Consider the following 15753-nt stretch of genomic DNA (forward strand, 5'->3'; position numbering starts at 1 on the left):
GAGTGAGGTTTAAGAGAATGCTGGAATTGAGCAATTCATGTAATATTGGATTAATGATAATTGTATAAAAGAATGTATGTGATGTATAATGTTTTATAACTGTGAATATGTTAACATGGTTTGTTTTCTTTTTTATAATTATATCTTTGCTTATGTCTTAAGTTATAATTCAGTAAAGGTGTTTAGTACTTGATTTGTTGTTGGAGATCAAGAGTGTGATGAATCCTTTCTCTCTCATTTTTAGCTTCTGGAAAGAAGACAGAGGGGTGGATAGTTTAACTCAAACTAAACTCGTATATCTTTTTATGCAAAAATGAAGGATTATTTCTTAAAAAAAATCCTATCTTTGTGGTCAATGAGATAAGCCTGACCCACTGTTAGAGCTTGCATCTCAGACACTCTTCTCAGACTTGCGGAAGTCAGAGAAATCAGCATCGTTTTCCATGTTAAGAACCTCAAATTAGCTAGATGAGCTGGTTCACATGGAGCAAGAGTTACTTTTTCCAAAACAACAATAAGATCTCAAGGAAAATTCACCTACTTTCCATGTGAAAACATGCAGAACCCCTTTCATAAACATCTTAACGTGATAACACTGTAAGAGGGAGGTCCATGGGCAGACATGCTGTAATGGGCAACAAATTAGTCTTGATAAAGGAATAAGACAGGTCAGAGAATAATAACACACATGAATACTGCAGAACTAGAGAAATGCTAGCCTTAAAAGGGTCTTGGTTCTTAATGGGACACCAACTAGAAAACCTTTTTTATTTGTTAATATACAATTTCCTAATAGCAGGTTTCTTTGCCCCCTTTAATACATGCTCATACCTCATAATATCTCAGAAAATAGGTGCCTAAAAGGTATTACATTTCATCATGCAGGTAGTTAGTTGAAAATGTTTCATGTTCGGGTGTATCAAACAATCCCTGAATTATGTGAGTAGGTCCAGTCTGTGAGGAAGATTAAGGTAATTGTCCTTGACCATTTCCAAAAGAAGGGAGGATCACTTTTGCCTAGGCAAGGATAGAGTCATCAGAATGATCTTTGTAGAGTCCTTCTGAATCTTCAGGATGACCCTGGATATCAGTAGAAATGGTGGAAAAGCATATAAGGTCATTCCCATCCAAGGAAATGTGAATGCATTTGTTTTCCAGGCCTGCTTGCAAGGAGTTCTGGAGCAAAGTATTGTTAGCTGTTGGCTGCGAATGGAGGTGAGCTAAACTGCCTGAGGTGTTTCACACAACTGGATCAAATCCTGCCAGACCACTTGATCCAATTTCCATTCACAAGGGTCTGTCCTGGACCTGCATAGCTTGTCTGCCACAATGTTTTGCTCTGAAGGAATGTTAAGATACCTGAGGAATGAGATTGTGCTGAATTGCTTTATCGCAAGCTATCATGGCTAATCTATATAAAGGCCTTGATTTTGGAACCCCTCTGTTTAATTACCCCATCACTATGGTGCCATCTGTAATCACTTGCAGAGATCGTTGGGCCACAGATGATTGAGAAAGTTGAGTGCATTTATTACTGCCATCTTTTTGACATTTATGAGTCTTAGACAATATTCTTTGTTCCAAAGAAACTGCACATTAACCGCCAAAGACACAGCCCCCCCCAAAGCAAAATCATCATCTGTTGGTATAGACTGTATTGGAGCTGGAAGGCAGAAATGAGACCAGGATTCAAATAAAACTTGTCTCTCCACAACAGTTCACTTTTTACAAATACTAAAACTGTAATTTTAAAGGTCAGGAGGTGTTGATTTTGAAATCATACCATATATATATATATATATATATATATATACATACACACACACACACACACACACACACACACACACACACATATATATATGTCTGAGAAGGGTGGTAGGATGCACATTGTGGGTCAGATGAAGAAATGAGGACATAAGAGCAGAAGCCAAAGTAGCTTCAATTGCAGAAAAGATCAAAGAGAACAGATTACAGTAGTTTGGACACATGCAGAAAAGCAGAAGACAATCTGGAGAGGAAGATTTGGGATAGACAGGAAAAAGGTATCAGGAAGTAAGGACATCCAGCAAAGAGGTAGATGGTTTGTGTGAAAGAAGATCTGTGACAGTCAGGCATGAAAGTTGAAGAAGGCAGGCATGTTCATAGGTTCATAGGTTAGTACTAGGCTAACTGCCCTTGCAAGCCATTGTAAGCCTAGCCAATTATCCCTTGTGAGGCTCAAACCCTACACCTTGTCTTTGTAAGGTAAACAGCTTAACCACTAGGCCACCCTCCCAACTGTGGCACTGAATTGAGAGAGATGGCGGCAATTAACACAATACCCCAACCCCATGTAGAAAAATGGGAAAAAGGGGGTTGATGATGATACACACACTCACACACACACACACACACACACACACACACACACACACACATATATATATATATATATATATTATTAGATATATAGATTAGTTAGATGTGAAGATTAAGCTATAGTGGGGGACAGAGATGGGTGCTTAGGTTTAGATGGATTGGTCTTATCCAGAGGGTTGCACAGGAGCAGAGCCATATGTGTGCAGAGCGTTGCTTCAGCTTAAATTTGAAAGATTTTAAATTCATATTTTACCTCAAGCAGGGAGCGATAGTGTTCCATTTCTGTGAAATACAGCTGGAATACAACTATCATTGGATTTAAACATTTTGTGAACATCCTTGGAGCAGGAGGATAACCCAAAGGGAAATGCAGAGAAATAAAAGTGTAACGCGGTCATAGAAAACCTTACAAAACATTTGAAAGCTGTAGCTGTAAGAATGTGATGATAAGCATCCAATCCAGAGATACCAGAAAGGGAAATAAGAGGTAAGTGGCTATGATGACATAGCATTTTTAGCTTTGGGACTGTCACAAATTGGTTGAGAAAGGAAAACTTCAGTAGTGACCTCCATGAAGTTCCTTTCTTTGGTACCAAAAACATTCTTGAATGAAGAAAAAAACTTTCCCTACCAGGGAAAAGTAGAACAGGGTCTATCACAACCTTGAGCCAGCAGAAGCTGAAGGGCAGGGGGTAATAAAGATGTTTGATCTGGTGGATGAGGAAGAATCCCTTGAAAAGGAGGCAGGGACCGCAGTTGCCATCTATATCCTGATGGATCACTCCCAGAATCCATTTGTCAGAGATGATCTCTTTCCAACACAGAAATGCAGAGCCAGATTTTGTAGAAAACTTAAAATGACTGCCAAGGTGGGAAGGGAGATTTCTAATTTGTAGAAAGTCACTCAGACTTGTTGGACTGTCCTGGATTCTAAATGCTCACCCATTTGTTGTTCTAGCCTCTTTGCCATTGCTTTTTGAATGTCTGCTTGCCAGAAGTTTGCTTATTTTGCTTTTCAAAAAAGTATCCTGAGACAGGCATGAAACATTTAAACCTGGAAAAGGAGGGTTGGAAAATCTGAGTCACCACTTGAATCAGTTGCCCTCTCTCATCACATTTTTTCTAGGATCTCACAGCAAATGGTCCAAAAACAGCTAAATCATAAAAGCACTTCAGAGAATATCTGGTCACTTGAGAAACAAAAGCAATAAGAGCATTAAGAGAACATTTGCTCATTGAAGAGGGAAAGCAGGAGTAAAGTTCCTTACATTTTCAAAACAAGCAACCAAAACCTTTGGCATGTAAACGTGGCAATTAAGAATTCTAAAAATAGCAGCAGCAGAGGAATACATTATTTTCCCAAATCTATGAAAAGCTTTCCCATCCTTGTCAGAGGGGAAGGGATTAACACTGACCAACTGTTTAGCTGCAGAATGATTTAATAAAGAAATCACTGCAGGGTCAGATCTAGGATTAAAGAACTTTATACTATCTGTCTTCATAGAGGCTGCAGGCTGGCTGTCAGGCATGTTACAGGCTTTAATGAAGACATCCTCCATAGCAGGAAGAACAGGAGGAACAGCAGTAGGCTGTGGAAACTCCAGTTGTAATAAATTATCATATTTTTTTTTTCAAAGAAACTGGAATGCTTTTTTTTCCCAATGATAAAAATGATTCATCCTTGATTCCAAGGAAAAATCAGAAGAAATACTCCCCTCCAGTCAGAATCAGTTGCCTGAGGACAATAAGCTGAATTTGTTCCCTCCAAATCTATTCCCTGTTCATCCCACTGGGAATTTTTAGAAACCAAAGAATTCCTTTTTCTCTTTCCAGTTGATCCAAAATTAGAAGGATTAACAGCCTGAAGTACATTCTAAGCTAAGCTCAAAAATTTTCCCTTTTTTAACTAACAGAAACAGGAGAAGATAAATGTAAACTTTCTGCTTCTTTTAAACAGGAAACTCCATAAACGCAGACTGACTCTTGTCAGGAACATCACCCCAGGGAACAAGCACCTGAGTTTGGTTAGGCAGAGTGGTTCTCCCATGCCTGCCAAGGACACTCCAGCATTTGCAGAGGATGTATTTAACCCCTTAGCCATGGTAGCCAAAGGGACTACACCACAGGAAACCAGGGAAGAAGATGAGTGGGCTAAGGAACTTAAAATGGCCACTGCAGGGTTACCCATCAGTGAATGAGGCAAAGAAGCGGCCTGCTGAAGAGACAAAGGCTGTCTGGAAATAGTCTTTTTGTGACCAAAGGAAAAAAGAACCAAGGAACCAATACACTGAGAAAGAAGCCTGAAACGTAGGTAGTAATGACAGCAAAAGTAGTAGCAGTTACTAAATAATAACTATCAAGAAAGTACTGTTTTTATCAAAAATCCATCATAAACACAAAACACATTTGCCCCAGCCTCTAAAAAGAATTTATAAAGTGATTATCAATAAAAAATTAGAGTAAACTCCAGAAACACGAAAGTTTACACTAAAAGAAGAAATAAAAGAACTACACTTCTTCATCTGTCAGAAATGTCACGTGATAGACCACAAAAAGTTTAAATCCTAGTAAAAAATAAACTGATCTTGAAATTAGAGTACTGTTTTTATCAGAGAATTAAGTGTGGAAGTTTTTTTTTTCCTTACAGGAACTTATTTGCCTAGCAATGGAGAAACACTAGCAGAGCATCGATCCTTGAAATCCTGCAAGAGGACCGCTCCTTGGCAGCAAGAAAAATCTGAAAGGCTTGGCATACAGACTGATGATTTTCTCTTGGCATTCTGGAGCTAACACTGGTCTGGGTGCATGGAGGGTGCCTTTAACTTTGGAAGCTGGCCAGCTGTTATATCCTTGGCAGGATATAACCCATATAGCTAAAGCTATTGCAGCAGTGATCTAATCATGAGCATCTTAAATGACATATTCCCAAATGGTATGCCTCACAACACCATTATTTTAAGTGATTTCATCATAAACTTCATACATACCAAAACTCACAATTTAATAGAACCCTTCAACACATAAAACAGCTAGTGACCAAAACAACACACAGGAAATGACTAATCACTTGATCTAATCCTCAAATATATCAGAAACAGATGCCTTCAAGTTAAGGTACTAACCAATTTCCAAAGTGATCACTGCACAATACTTTCTTACTTTTCCTTTAAAACATAGATGATACTACCCCAATTAATTACTAGCAAGACAATATCTGAAAGCAAATAATCACTTAATATACTACATCAAGCCACTGACGAGTCACCTCTCTATACTAAAGCAAATTCTAATATTGCCCTAACATACAATAAATTAGAGCAGATACAAGAAAATATTGGGCAAATCTCCCCATAGCTAACCTCTGAGCTAAAGAAACAAATGAAGTTGAGGAATACAGGTGGAAAAATGGAAACAGAACCCTACCGATGATCAGGAGCATCAAACTTACCTGGAACAAAGGAAGCCAATCAGAATAATTACTAAGTATGCCAAGCCCTCTTATATCAGAAGAAAGCAAGAATACCTTGCTTCCACTCCAAAACATTTCTAGAAAACCATTAAGTAGCTAATAGGGCAAATAAAAAACATGCTTAGAAACTACACAACACTGGCAACAATGGTAAGGATGAAAAGTTTGCACAAAACTGCAGAAAATTTTACATAAATACTATCCAAAATTTAGAAAACACACTACTTACTCAACAAGATAAAGTCACATATGATCATTTAGAACAATATTCCCTTTCTGACTGCTACCCAGTCTTTTATTTCTGAGAAATAACAGTTAAAAAAACAAAGGAGAAGCTTCCAAACCTAGATATCAGCAAAGGCATACAACTCAACTAATTCCATCCTGCACCACTACTATGTATTGCCTTCTCCATCTATAGCTAAGCCTCTGACTCATATAACTTTCCCTCACCTCCACCATAGATCCTTCAATATTTAATACTCCATAATACCTCTTCCAAAAGTCCACTTATCCATATCATCCCCAAAACATTGTAAAGACTATAGACCAATGACCACTGACAAAGATCATTGACAGTTGTTATACAAAGTTTTGAGCATATAAACAAATATAGTCTCATATCAACAGCATAGGTTCCACAAAGAATATAGTACAATATCTGCAATTTATATTGTCACCAACAAAATTTACAACAATATGAATGATGGTCTTCTCACAGAGTTGCTACTGGGTTTTTTATTGATATGACAAGGACTTTTGAAACAGTTAATCATTCCTTACTACTTAGAAAGCTTAACGGTCCAAACACCAGCTATACAGACAATAGAACGTTTTAAGTCTCTGCAAATAATCTTGTTTCAGACATTTTATTTATTTTTTATTTAATTATTTAACATTTGTTAACCGGGAAAGTCTGACTTGGAAAGAGCCAATTTTCAGCAGAGGCCCAGGGGGAAATGCTCCAGACACATTTCTTTGTAACATGGGAGGAAACTGGAGCACCCGGAGGAAACCCACACGAAGGCAGGGAGGACATGCAAACTCCACACGGAAGGTACATCAGCTGAGAATCAAACCGGAAAACCTCTTGCTGTAAGGCAACAACACTACCGTTGCACCACTGCACCATACATTAAAACCAGTGCTTCCTCAGGACTCTGAATTAGAGCCATTACTCTTTTCATTATTTATCAGTGACTTAAATTATGATCTGCCACATAAAAATTTCGACCCTTCTCGATACAGGTTGCCATTTAAACCCTTTATTAGATCACAATGGTAGGAGTGTATTCATGCAAATAATATAAAGCACCATATCTTATTTTCCAACGCCCACAATTTTTTGAGTATTTGCATGAATACACACCCACCATTGTGATCTAATAAAGGGCTTTAAATGGCAACTTGCATCGAGAAGAGCTGAAATTTTTATGGGGCAGTTCATAACTTAAGTCACTGATACATAATGAAAAGAGTAATGGCCCTAATTCAGAGTCCTGAGGAAGCACCGGTTTTAATGTACTTAAGTCTGAAACAAGATTATTTGCAGAGGCTTTAAATAGCTACCTGTATTGAGAACAGCTGAAATTTTACCAAGTACCTTTTTGTTAGGACAATACTCTTGCCTGGCCAAAATGGATTCAACTAATGTCCTGAGAGGAAAACATGAAGATGACATTAACTTTGATCAGACCCAAATTCAGCACAGCAATTGGTGACAGAGCATTTTCTAAACTTGGTCCTGCAACATGGAATCACAGATGAAGTTCGAACTAAAGAAAATAAACTATTAAATTATTCACCACCAAACTCAAAAAACATCTTCTGGATGAATAAGCCTGGACTTGTTTTTATGACAATATCAAAAAACTAGAGACATTTACAAAGATGGAAAAGCAACAATAAGCTACAGGTGTGTGTGTGTGTGTGTGTGTGTGTGTGTGTGTGTGTGTGTGTGTGTGTGTGTGTGTGTGTGTGTTGTGTGTGTGTATATATATATATATATATATATATATATATATATATATATATATATATATATATATATATATGTATATATACACAGTGGATATAAAAAGTTTACACACCCCTGTTAAAATGCCAGGTTTTTGTGATATAAAAAAATGAGACCACAGTATATCATTTCAAAACTTTTCCCACCTTTAATGTGACCTATAACCGGCACAATTCAGTTGAATAACAAACAAATCTGTTAGGGAAAAAAAAATAAAAAATGAGCAATATGCTAGTTGCATAAGTGTGCACACCCTTAAACTAATACTTTGTTGAAGTACCTTTTGCTGAAAACTAGCCCATGCCACAGAGTAAATGAAGTATTAAACACTTTTCTTCATTTTCCTTAAAGCACTTAGGTCTAAGTATTACGTATTATCACAGAATGTGCTACATGTTCTTTAACTAGTACAGACTAGTCAGTAAAACCTATTACACAGTTGTGCACATATTAGTTGTTGAATGTAATCTAGTTTAATGTAGGAAGCTAACATTCACAGCAGTGTGAAGCTCATTAGAATCAGTACAAGGTATTGTCATGGCATTAGAAGAAAGTGGATATTCGGTGGCATCCACCTTGCAACATACCTGAATAGTAGCTTTTGTCCTGGTTCTTTTTTGATAATGTTCAGCTTATAGTAATGTCTTAAAGCCCTTGACATCTTCTCGTATGTCATGTTTGCTCTATTCTGTAAATCAAAGCAGACACATTTATATATCTGAACACACCTGAAAACACCAATATTATACTAGATGTTACACTCATCTTAAACACAGTGGGTATCTACAATATAAATGTATGTGCATTCACATATAAACAGGCACATGCATCCAGAAGTCCTACTGCATGCATTCAAAGACAAAAATGACAAACATACACTCATAGACACACACACATAATATGAACACAAATATTTGGGAGAATTCTGGCACACACATGCACAAGAACATACATATCTACAATACTTCATTTCAATAATGGCAGAGTTTTCTTGCTTCCTGCCATTTTGAGGTTTTGTTCACAAACCCAGATGTTAAAAAATAAATCATTTCTTCTTAACACTTGTCCTTTTAAGACACATATTTCATTTTCTTACAGTAATGTATTCTGAAGATGAATAATAGAACCTTGGTAAGGGTGGACATTAGCAGAACTTCTACAGAGACCAAGTTCTACAGAGTAGTATGGCACTGTCTTGCTAATATGACATAATTAAAGTTTAGCAACACTGACAACTGAGCTGTGGGAGACACCTCTCTGTACAAGCAAAATCACTGGTGACTAATACAGCCATGTCAGGGTGGAAAGGAATATAATGCCTACAAATCATCCCCTGGAAGGAAGTCTGCTAACAGCCTGATACCCTTATTAATAACAGCCCAATACCTTAATTTACTCATTATGTTATTTACTTAGATTTGTTTACCAGGGTAGGGTACTGATCTCAGTGGGACATTTGTAGGTACAGCCTGGGAAATAGTGATGTGATATATAATTATATTAGCCATAACTGGACCAGCACAAAGAATCATCCACCCAATGAGTAAAGGAGATAAATACTGAAAGTCTACATCCAGCACTACTCTGTTCTTCAGGATCCCAGGAATGAATAATCCTTACAACAGGTTCTAAGTTATCATACATTGACAGAAGCAGGGGAGTGCTACTGAAGACTTGTATCTGTGTATCCAAAGAAGCTGAAATGAAGTATTTCCACAAGAGTCCACAATATGAAATTCCACTGCAGATGCACACGACTGTCCTTACAATAGGTAAGGTACTGCATGGAGCTAAATATAGGTTATATTCCTGCAGCGTTACTGGGTCAATGTCAGTCCCCTAAGGTAGCAACATTACTGAGTTACTCTGAATTTTAGGGGCCCTACTGTAATTCAGAGAACTGCAATTATGATTTTGGAACTACAACATTGTAACTGGAATCTGGAAAATATATTCTAAAATTTTGCTTAAAACACAAAAGCCATCAAAAAAGAAAAAAAGTTTGCAGGAGGGCAAACCCCAGCACCCTAACACCCCCATACTTCTAAATATACTAACTATGGGATTGCAGAAAAGTGGGGAAAAGGAGGAACTTCCTTAATCCCACTGGTTGCTGATCTTGCTGTAAAACATATATACAGCTTTCAATAAAAAATAAATCAACAGAATATTAATGTTTTGACAACAGTCACAACTACTAAATGCATAGGACCCATTTAATGTTGTATTACCTACTGTAACATATAGTGACATCAGGGTAAATCTGTATAGTTAGCAGGAGTGGAGGACACAACCCCATCATCAGCGGGTGCAAAATGTGTGACAGTGTAACAGCAAGTTTAGCAATTCACTGTTACTGTGGTGAAATTGTAATTTGTTTTTAAAACATCTGCAGTTCACAGAATCAGGTTTTGCTGTTGTGATAGGGAACTGGAAATTAGACTGGATACAAGTGAGGCACAAGAAAAGAACACTGTAAATTATACCAGCATGTCTGACCACAAAAAGTGTTCTGTTCAAAGCACTGAAGTGCAAGAAGAAAAGGTGTGCCATTTAACATAAAGGCTACAGTGCGCACTACTGTTTTAACAAAGTGGTGTGAAAAGCATCAGCAGAGAATGAAACTTTCAAGGGTGTGGAAGTGACATCGCAGTACAAATTATGAAAAAAGTGCAAGATTGTGGGCTTTAGAATCAGTCCTAGCATCAACCACTATCTAAGACAGTTTAATACAGCGGTGGTGAAAGTTATCAGGGTGATATGGAGAGATACAACCAACACAAAAAAAGCAAGTGGTTATCATCACGGCAAACATCAGAAGTGATATCCCTTAAAATAGTGTGCCTGTCTATTATGACTGAACAAAATACCGACAACTCCCTTTCCTATAGTATTACGTTTGTATAATCTATGCCATTTTGGGTCCCCATTTATTCTACTGTGTCTAGTATTTGCTGGTATGCAGGTCACTACCAAATTCTCACCCAGAATACTGTGTTTGGCTGTTGCAAATGCATGTCATCAGTGGGTATCCATCTATAGCATTGAGTCTGTTAGCTGTGACTATGGCAAGTGCTACTGAGTTTTCACCTACCATACCCTGCTTGATTTTTTAACTAGTAGGCAAATCGCTAGTAAGTTCTCTTCCTTGTGTACTGTGCTTAGCTGTCAATAGTCTGCAGATGACTAGCAATCTCCCATTCCTGTCACAATATATTTAGCTGTCAAAAGTGCAAATTTCCAGAAGGTCTCATTTTTCCCACCTGTGCTCACCTGCTTACTAGTGCACAGATCACTGGGTCCTCCCCTGTAGTCTATGTCTGGCTGTTGTTCAATGTATTTCTATCAGTGTCTACAGTTGTATCATTGGTGTTTATACTTTGTCTAAGTTTGTACTGCCTGGGTATTTGTTTTTGCTACCACTGTCTGTGTTTCCACTATCTCTGTATACTACCTGGAGATATGATTTTGCCAACGGGTATATGTTTTCCTTACCAATGCATCTTGTTATGTTAGAGTCCATGCTTCTGCTAACACTGTCTGCTCTTTAGTCAGTGCTTGTGGTTCTGCCATTCAAATCTATGGCTGTCCTACAAAATGTCAATATTTCTATTGTCTCTGGTTTTTAACATCAGTGTCTGTTACTGCTAAAAGTTTCTAGACATCTGCTATAAAATGTTAAGAATGCCTGTGTCTTTGGTTCTTCCATCACTATCCATGTTTTTATAGTGTGCATGGCTCTAACACTGGTGCCTATAATTCTACTTTCATTACCCATCTTTGTACTACAATTGTTTGTGCTTTATAATTCACCTATTGGCATTACTCCCTCATCACTCCTGCTTATAACACCCTAATATAAAATAAGAATTCCACCCTCATCACAATTCCTGAATATAATGCTCTAATGTGAAGCATGCTTTAACCCTTTCATCTTAATAATAATACTTGTTAACCAGGTAAGCCCACTGGACACAAAGTCCCTTTTCAGGGCAACCTGAGAGCAATGTCTGGTTAAGTGACTTACTCAAGTTCAGAAAGTAGGCAAAAGGGAACTGTGAGAATAAAACCTTACACTATAGGAACTATAGTTCACAGCATTAACCTCTGCACCAACTGCCAGACTTAAAATATCTTAATCTGAAGCCTGTGTTACCCTCCCCACACACAGTTCCTGCTTATAATGCTCTCATTTTAAAGTATGAAGTTTACCCTCACCTTTCCAGCTTATAATGCCCTAATGTGAAGCATGTATTATCCCCTCACCATTTATGCTTATAATGCCCTAATATGAAACTTGCATTACCCCCTCAACATTTCTGCTTATAAGGCCCTAATACGAAGCATGCATTATCCCCTCACCAGTAATGCTTATAATGCTTTAATGTATTGTTTGTGTTACCTCCCCCCATACTCCATGCTAATAATACTCTGATTTAAAGCACACATTATATCCCCTCAAATTTCTGGCTTATAATGCCTTAATGTGAAGCATGCATTATCCCCTCACCGTTCCTGTTCATAATGCCATAATATTCTGAATGCATTATCCCCTCACCATTCCTGTTCATAATGCCATAATATTCTGAATGCATTACCCCTCACCATTCCTGTTCATAATGCCATAATATTCTGAATGCATTATCCCCTCACCATTCCTGTTCATAATGCCATAATATTCTGAATGCATTATCCCCTCACCATTCCTGTTTATAATGCCATAATATTCTGAATGCATTATCCCCTCACCATTCCTGTTCATAATGCCATAATATTCTGAATGCATTACCCCTCACCATTCCTGTTCATAATGCCATAATATTCTGAATGCATTACCCCTCACCATTCCTGTTCATAATGCCATAATATTCTGAATGCATTATCCCCTCACCATTCCTGTTCATAATGCCATAATATTCTGAATGCATTACCCCTCACCATTTCTGTTTATAATGCCATAATATTTTGAATGCATTACCCCTCACCACTCCTGTTTATAATGCCATAAAATTCCAATTACATTACCCCTCACCATACCTTTTCATAATGCCATAATATTCTGAATGCATTACCCCATCACCATTCCTGTTCATGATGCCATAATATTCGGAATGCATTATCCTCTCACCGTTCCTGTTCATAATGCCATAATATTCAGAATGCATTATCCCCTCACCATTCCTGTTCATAATGCCTTAATATTCTGAATGCATTATCCCCTCACCATTCCTGTTCATAATACCATAATATTCTGAATGCATTATCCCCTCACCATTCCTGTTCATAATGCCATAATATTCTGAATGCATTATCCCCTCACCATTCCTGTTCATAATGCCATAATATTCTGAATGCATTATCCCCTCACCATTCCTGTTTATAATGCCATAATATTCTGAATGCATTACCCCTCACCATTCCTGTTCATAATACCATAATATTCTGAATGCATTACCCCTCACCATTCCTGTTCATAATACCATAATATTCTGAATGCATTACCCCATCACCATTCCTGTTTATGATGCCATAATATTCTGAATGCATTACCCCTCACCATTCCTGCTCATGATGCCATAATATTCTGAATGCATTATCCCCTCACCGTTCCTGTTCATAATGCCATAATATTCTGAATGCATTACCCCTCACCATTCCTGTTCATAATGCCATAATATTCTGAATGCATTATCCCCTCACCATTCCTGTTCATAATGCCATAATATTCTGAATGCATTACCCCTCACCATTCCTGTTCATAATGCCATAATATTCCGAATGCATTATCCCCTCACCATTCCTGTTCATAATGCCATAATATTCTGAATGCATTACCCCTCACCATTTCTGTTTATAATGCCATAATATTTTGAATGCATTACCCCTCACCACTCCTGTTTATAATGCCATAAAATTCCAATTACATTACCCCTCACCATACCTTTTCATAATGCCATAATATTCTGAATGCATTACCCCATCACCATTCCTGTTCATGATGCCATAATATTCGGAATGCATTATCCTCTCACCGTTCCTGTTCATAATGCCATAATATTCTGAATGCATTATCCCCTCACCATTCCTGTTCATAATGCCATAATATTCTGAATGCATTACCCCATCACCATTCCTGTTTATGATGCCATAATATTCTGAATGCATTACCCCTCACCATTCCTGCTCATGATGCCATAATATTCTGAATGCATTATCCCCTCACCATTCCTGTTCATAATGCCATAATATTCTGAATGCATTATCCCCTCACCATTCCTGTTCATAATGCCATAATATTCTGAATGCATTATCCCCTCACCATTCCTGTTCATAATGCCATAATATTCTGAATGCATTATCCCCTCACCATTCCTGTTCATAATGCCATAATATTCTGAATGCATTATCCCCTCACCATTCCTGTTTATAATGCCATAATATTCTGAATGCATTACCCCTCACCATTCCTGTTCATAATACCATAATATTCTGAATGCATTATCCCCTCACCATTCCTGTTCATAATGCCATAATATTCGGAATGCATTATCCCCTCACCGTTCCTGTTCATGATGCCATAATATTCTGAATGCATTACCCCTCACCATTCCTGTTCATAATGCCATAATATTCTGAATGCATTATCCCCTCACCATACCTGTTCATAATGCCATAATATTCTGAATGCATTATCCCCTCACCATTCCTGTTCATAATGCAATAATATTCTGAATGCATTATCCCCTCACCATTCCTGTTCATAATGCCATAATATTCTGAATGCATTATCCCCTCACCATTCCTGTTCATAATGCCATAATATTCTGAATGCATTATCCCCTCACCATTCCTGTTCATAATGCCATAATATTCTGAATGCATTATCCCCTCACCATTTCTGTTCATAATGCCATAATATTCTGAATGCATTATCCCCTCACCATTCCTGTTCATAATGCCATAATATTCTGAATGCATTATCCCCTCACCGTTCCTGTTCATAATGCCATAATATTCTGAATGCATTATCCCCTCACCATTCCTGTTCATAATGCCATAATATTCTGAATGCATTACCCCTCACCATTTCTTCTTACAATGCTCTAAAATGCTGCATGAGCTACCCCCTTACCATTCCTGTTTACAGTGCTGTAAAATACATAATGCATTACCCTTTACCATTTTGCTTAAAATGCCCGAATATGCTACATGCATTATCCCCTCACCAGATCTGCTCATAATGCCATAATATGCAGAATGAATTGCCAGATACCCTTCTTGCCTTTACAGCAGTAAAGAGATTGCAGTCTTTTTCCACAGTGACTAATCACATCTAAGAAGACTATTCTAGGATATAACCAGAACATGGTTATGTTTAGCACATACAGGTGATTTGTAACCTCTATATATTTCAGTGTATGCTTGCAGACTTTACAGCTGAGCTATTAAACAGACTTCTATCTTCTCAAAATGTTTTTGTTTCCCAAACTTACCATTATACACATATACACTTACACACACACACACACACACACACACACACACACACACACACACACTGTTATGCAACATAAAACAGAAAACTTTCATGTAGGTACAACAGAAGCTTGTCAGGTTGTGGTATATTAGCAAATTCATAGTGCCAGCAGATCTGAAACAAACAATGGAAAACAGGATTCAGGATTCAAACATCAAGCTTTGTGTTAGGAAAGGAGGAAATTAACCTACCTTGTGGTTTCCCCACAGTCTTGCTAGCCCATTAGGATCTACCACCCGGAAGATCATGGAGTTTTTATCTTCCCACTTAATGTAAGGTTCGTATCGTTTGTCAGAAAGGAGCTGATATACATAGTCCCACAGTAATCTGCAGTCTGTAAAGGAAGAACAGAAGGGATTTTTTTAATGT

General features: G+C 37.7%; 1 protein-coding gene across 3 annotated transcripts in view; it reads right to left on the bottom strand.

The window, feature by feature from the left end:
• Nucleotides 1-15753, bottom strand: part of ETV7 (ETS variant transcription factor 7) — a 475597-nt gene that overhangs the window by 100919 nt on the left and 358925 nt on the right. For all 3 annotated transcript variants that reach the window (XM_044076621.1, XM_044076620.1, XM_044076619.1), the window contains exons 7-8: nt 15576-15718; nt 8435-8535 (exon numbers count right to left, since the gene is read on the bottom strand). In XM_044076621.1, coding sequence (XP_043932556.1) covers nt 8435-8535; nt 15576-15718 — 244 coding nt within the window. The remainder of the gene's footprint in view (nt 1-8434; nt 8536-15575; nt 15719-15753) is intronic.

The sequence above is a fragment of the Protopterus annectens genome, chromosome 7.part0 (genome assembly GCF_019279795.1).
Source record: "Protopterus annectens isolate FY-2018-M chromosome 7.part0, PAN1.0, whole genome shotgun sequence".
NCBI classification, from domain to species: Eukaryota; Metazoa; Chordata; order Ceratodontiformes; family Protopteridae; genus Protopterus; species Protopterus annectens.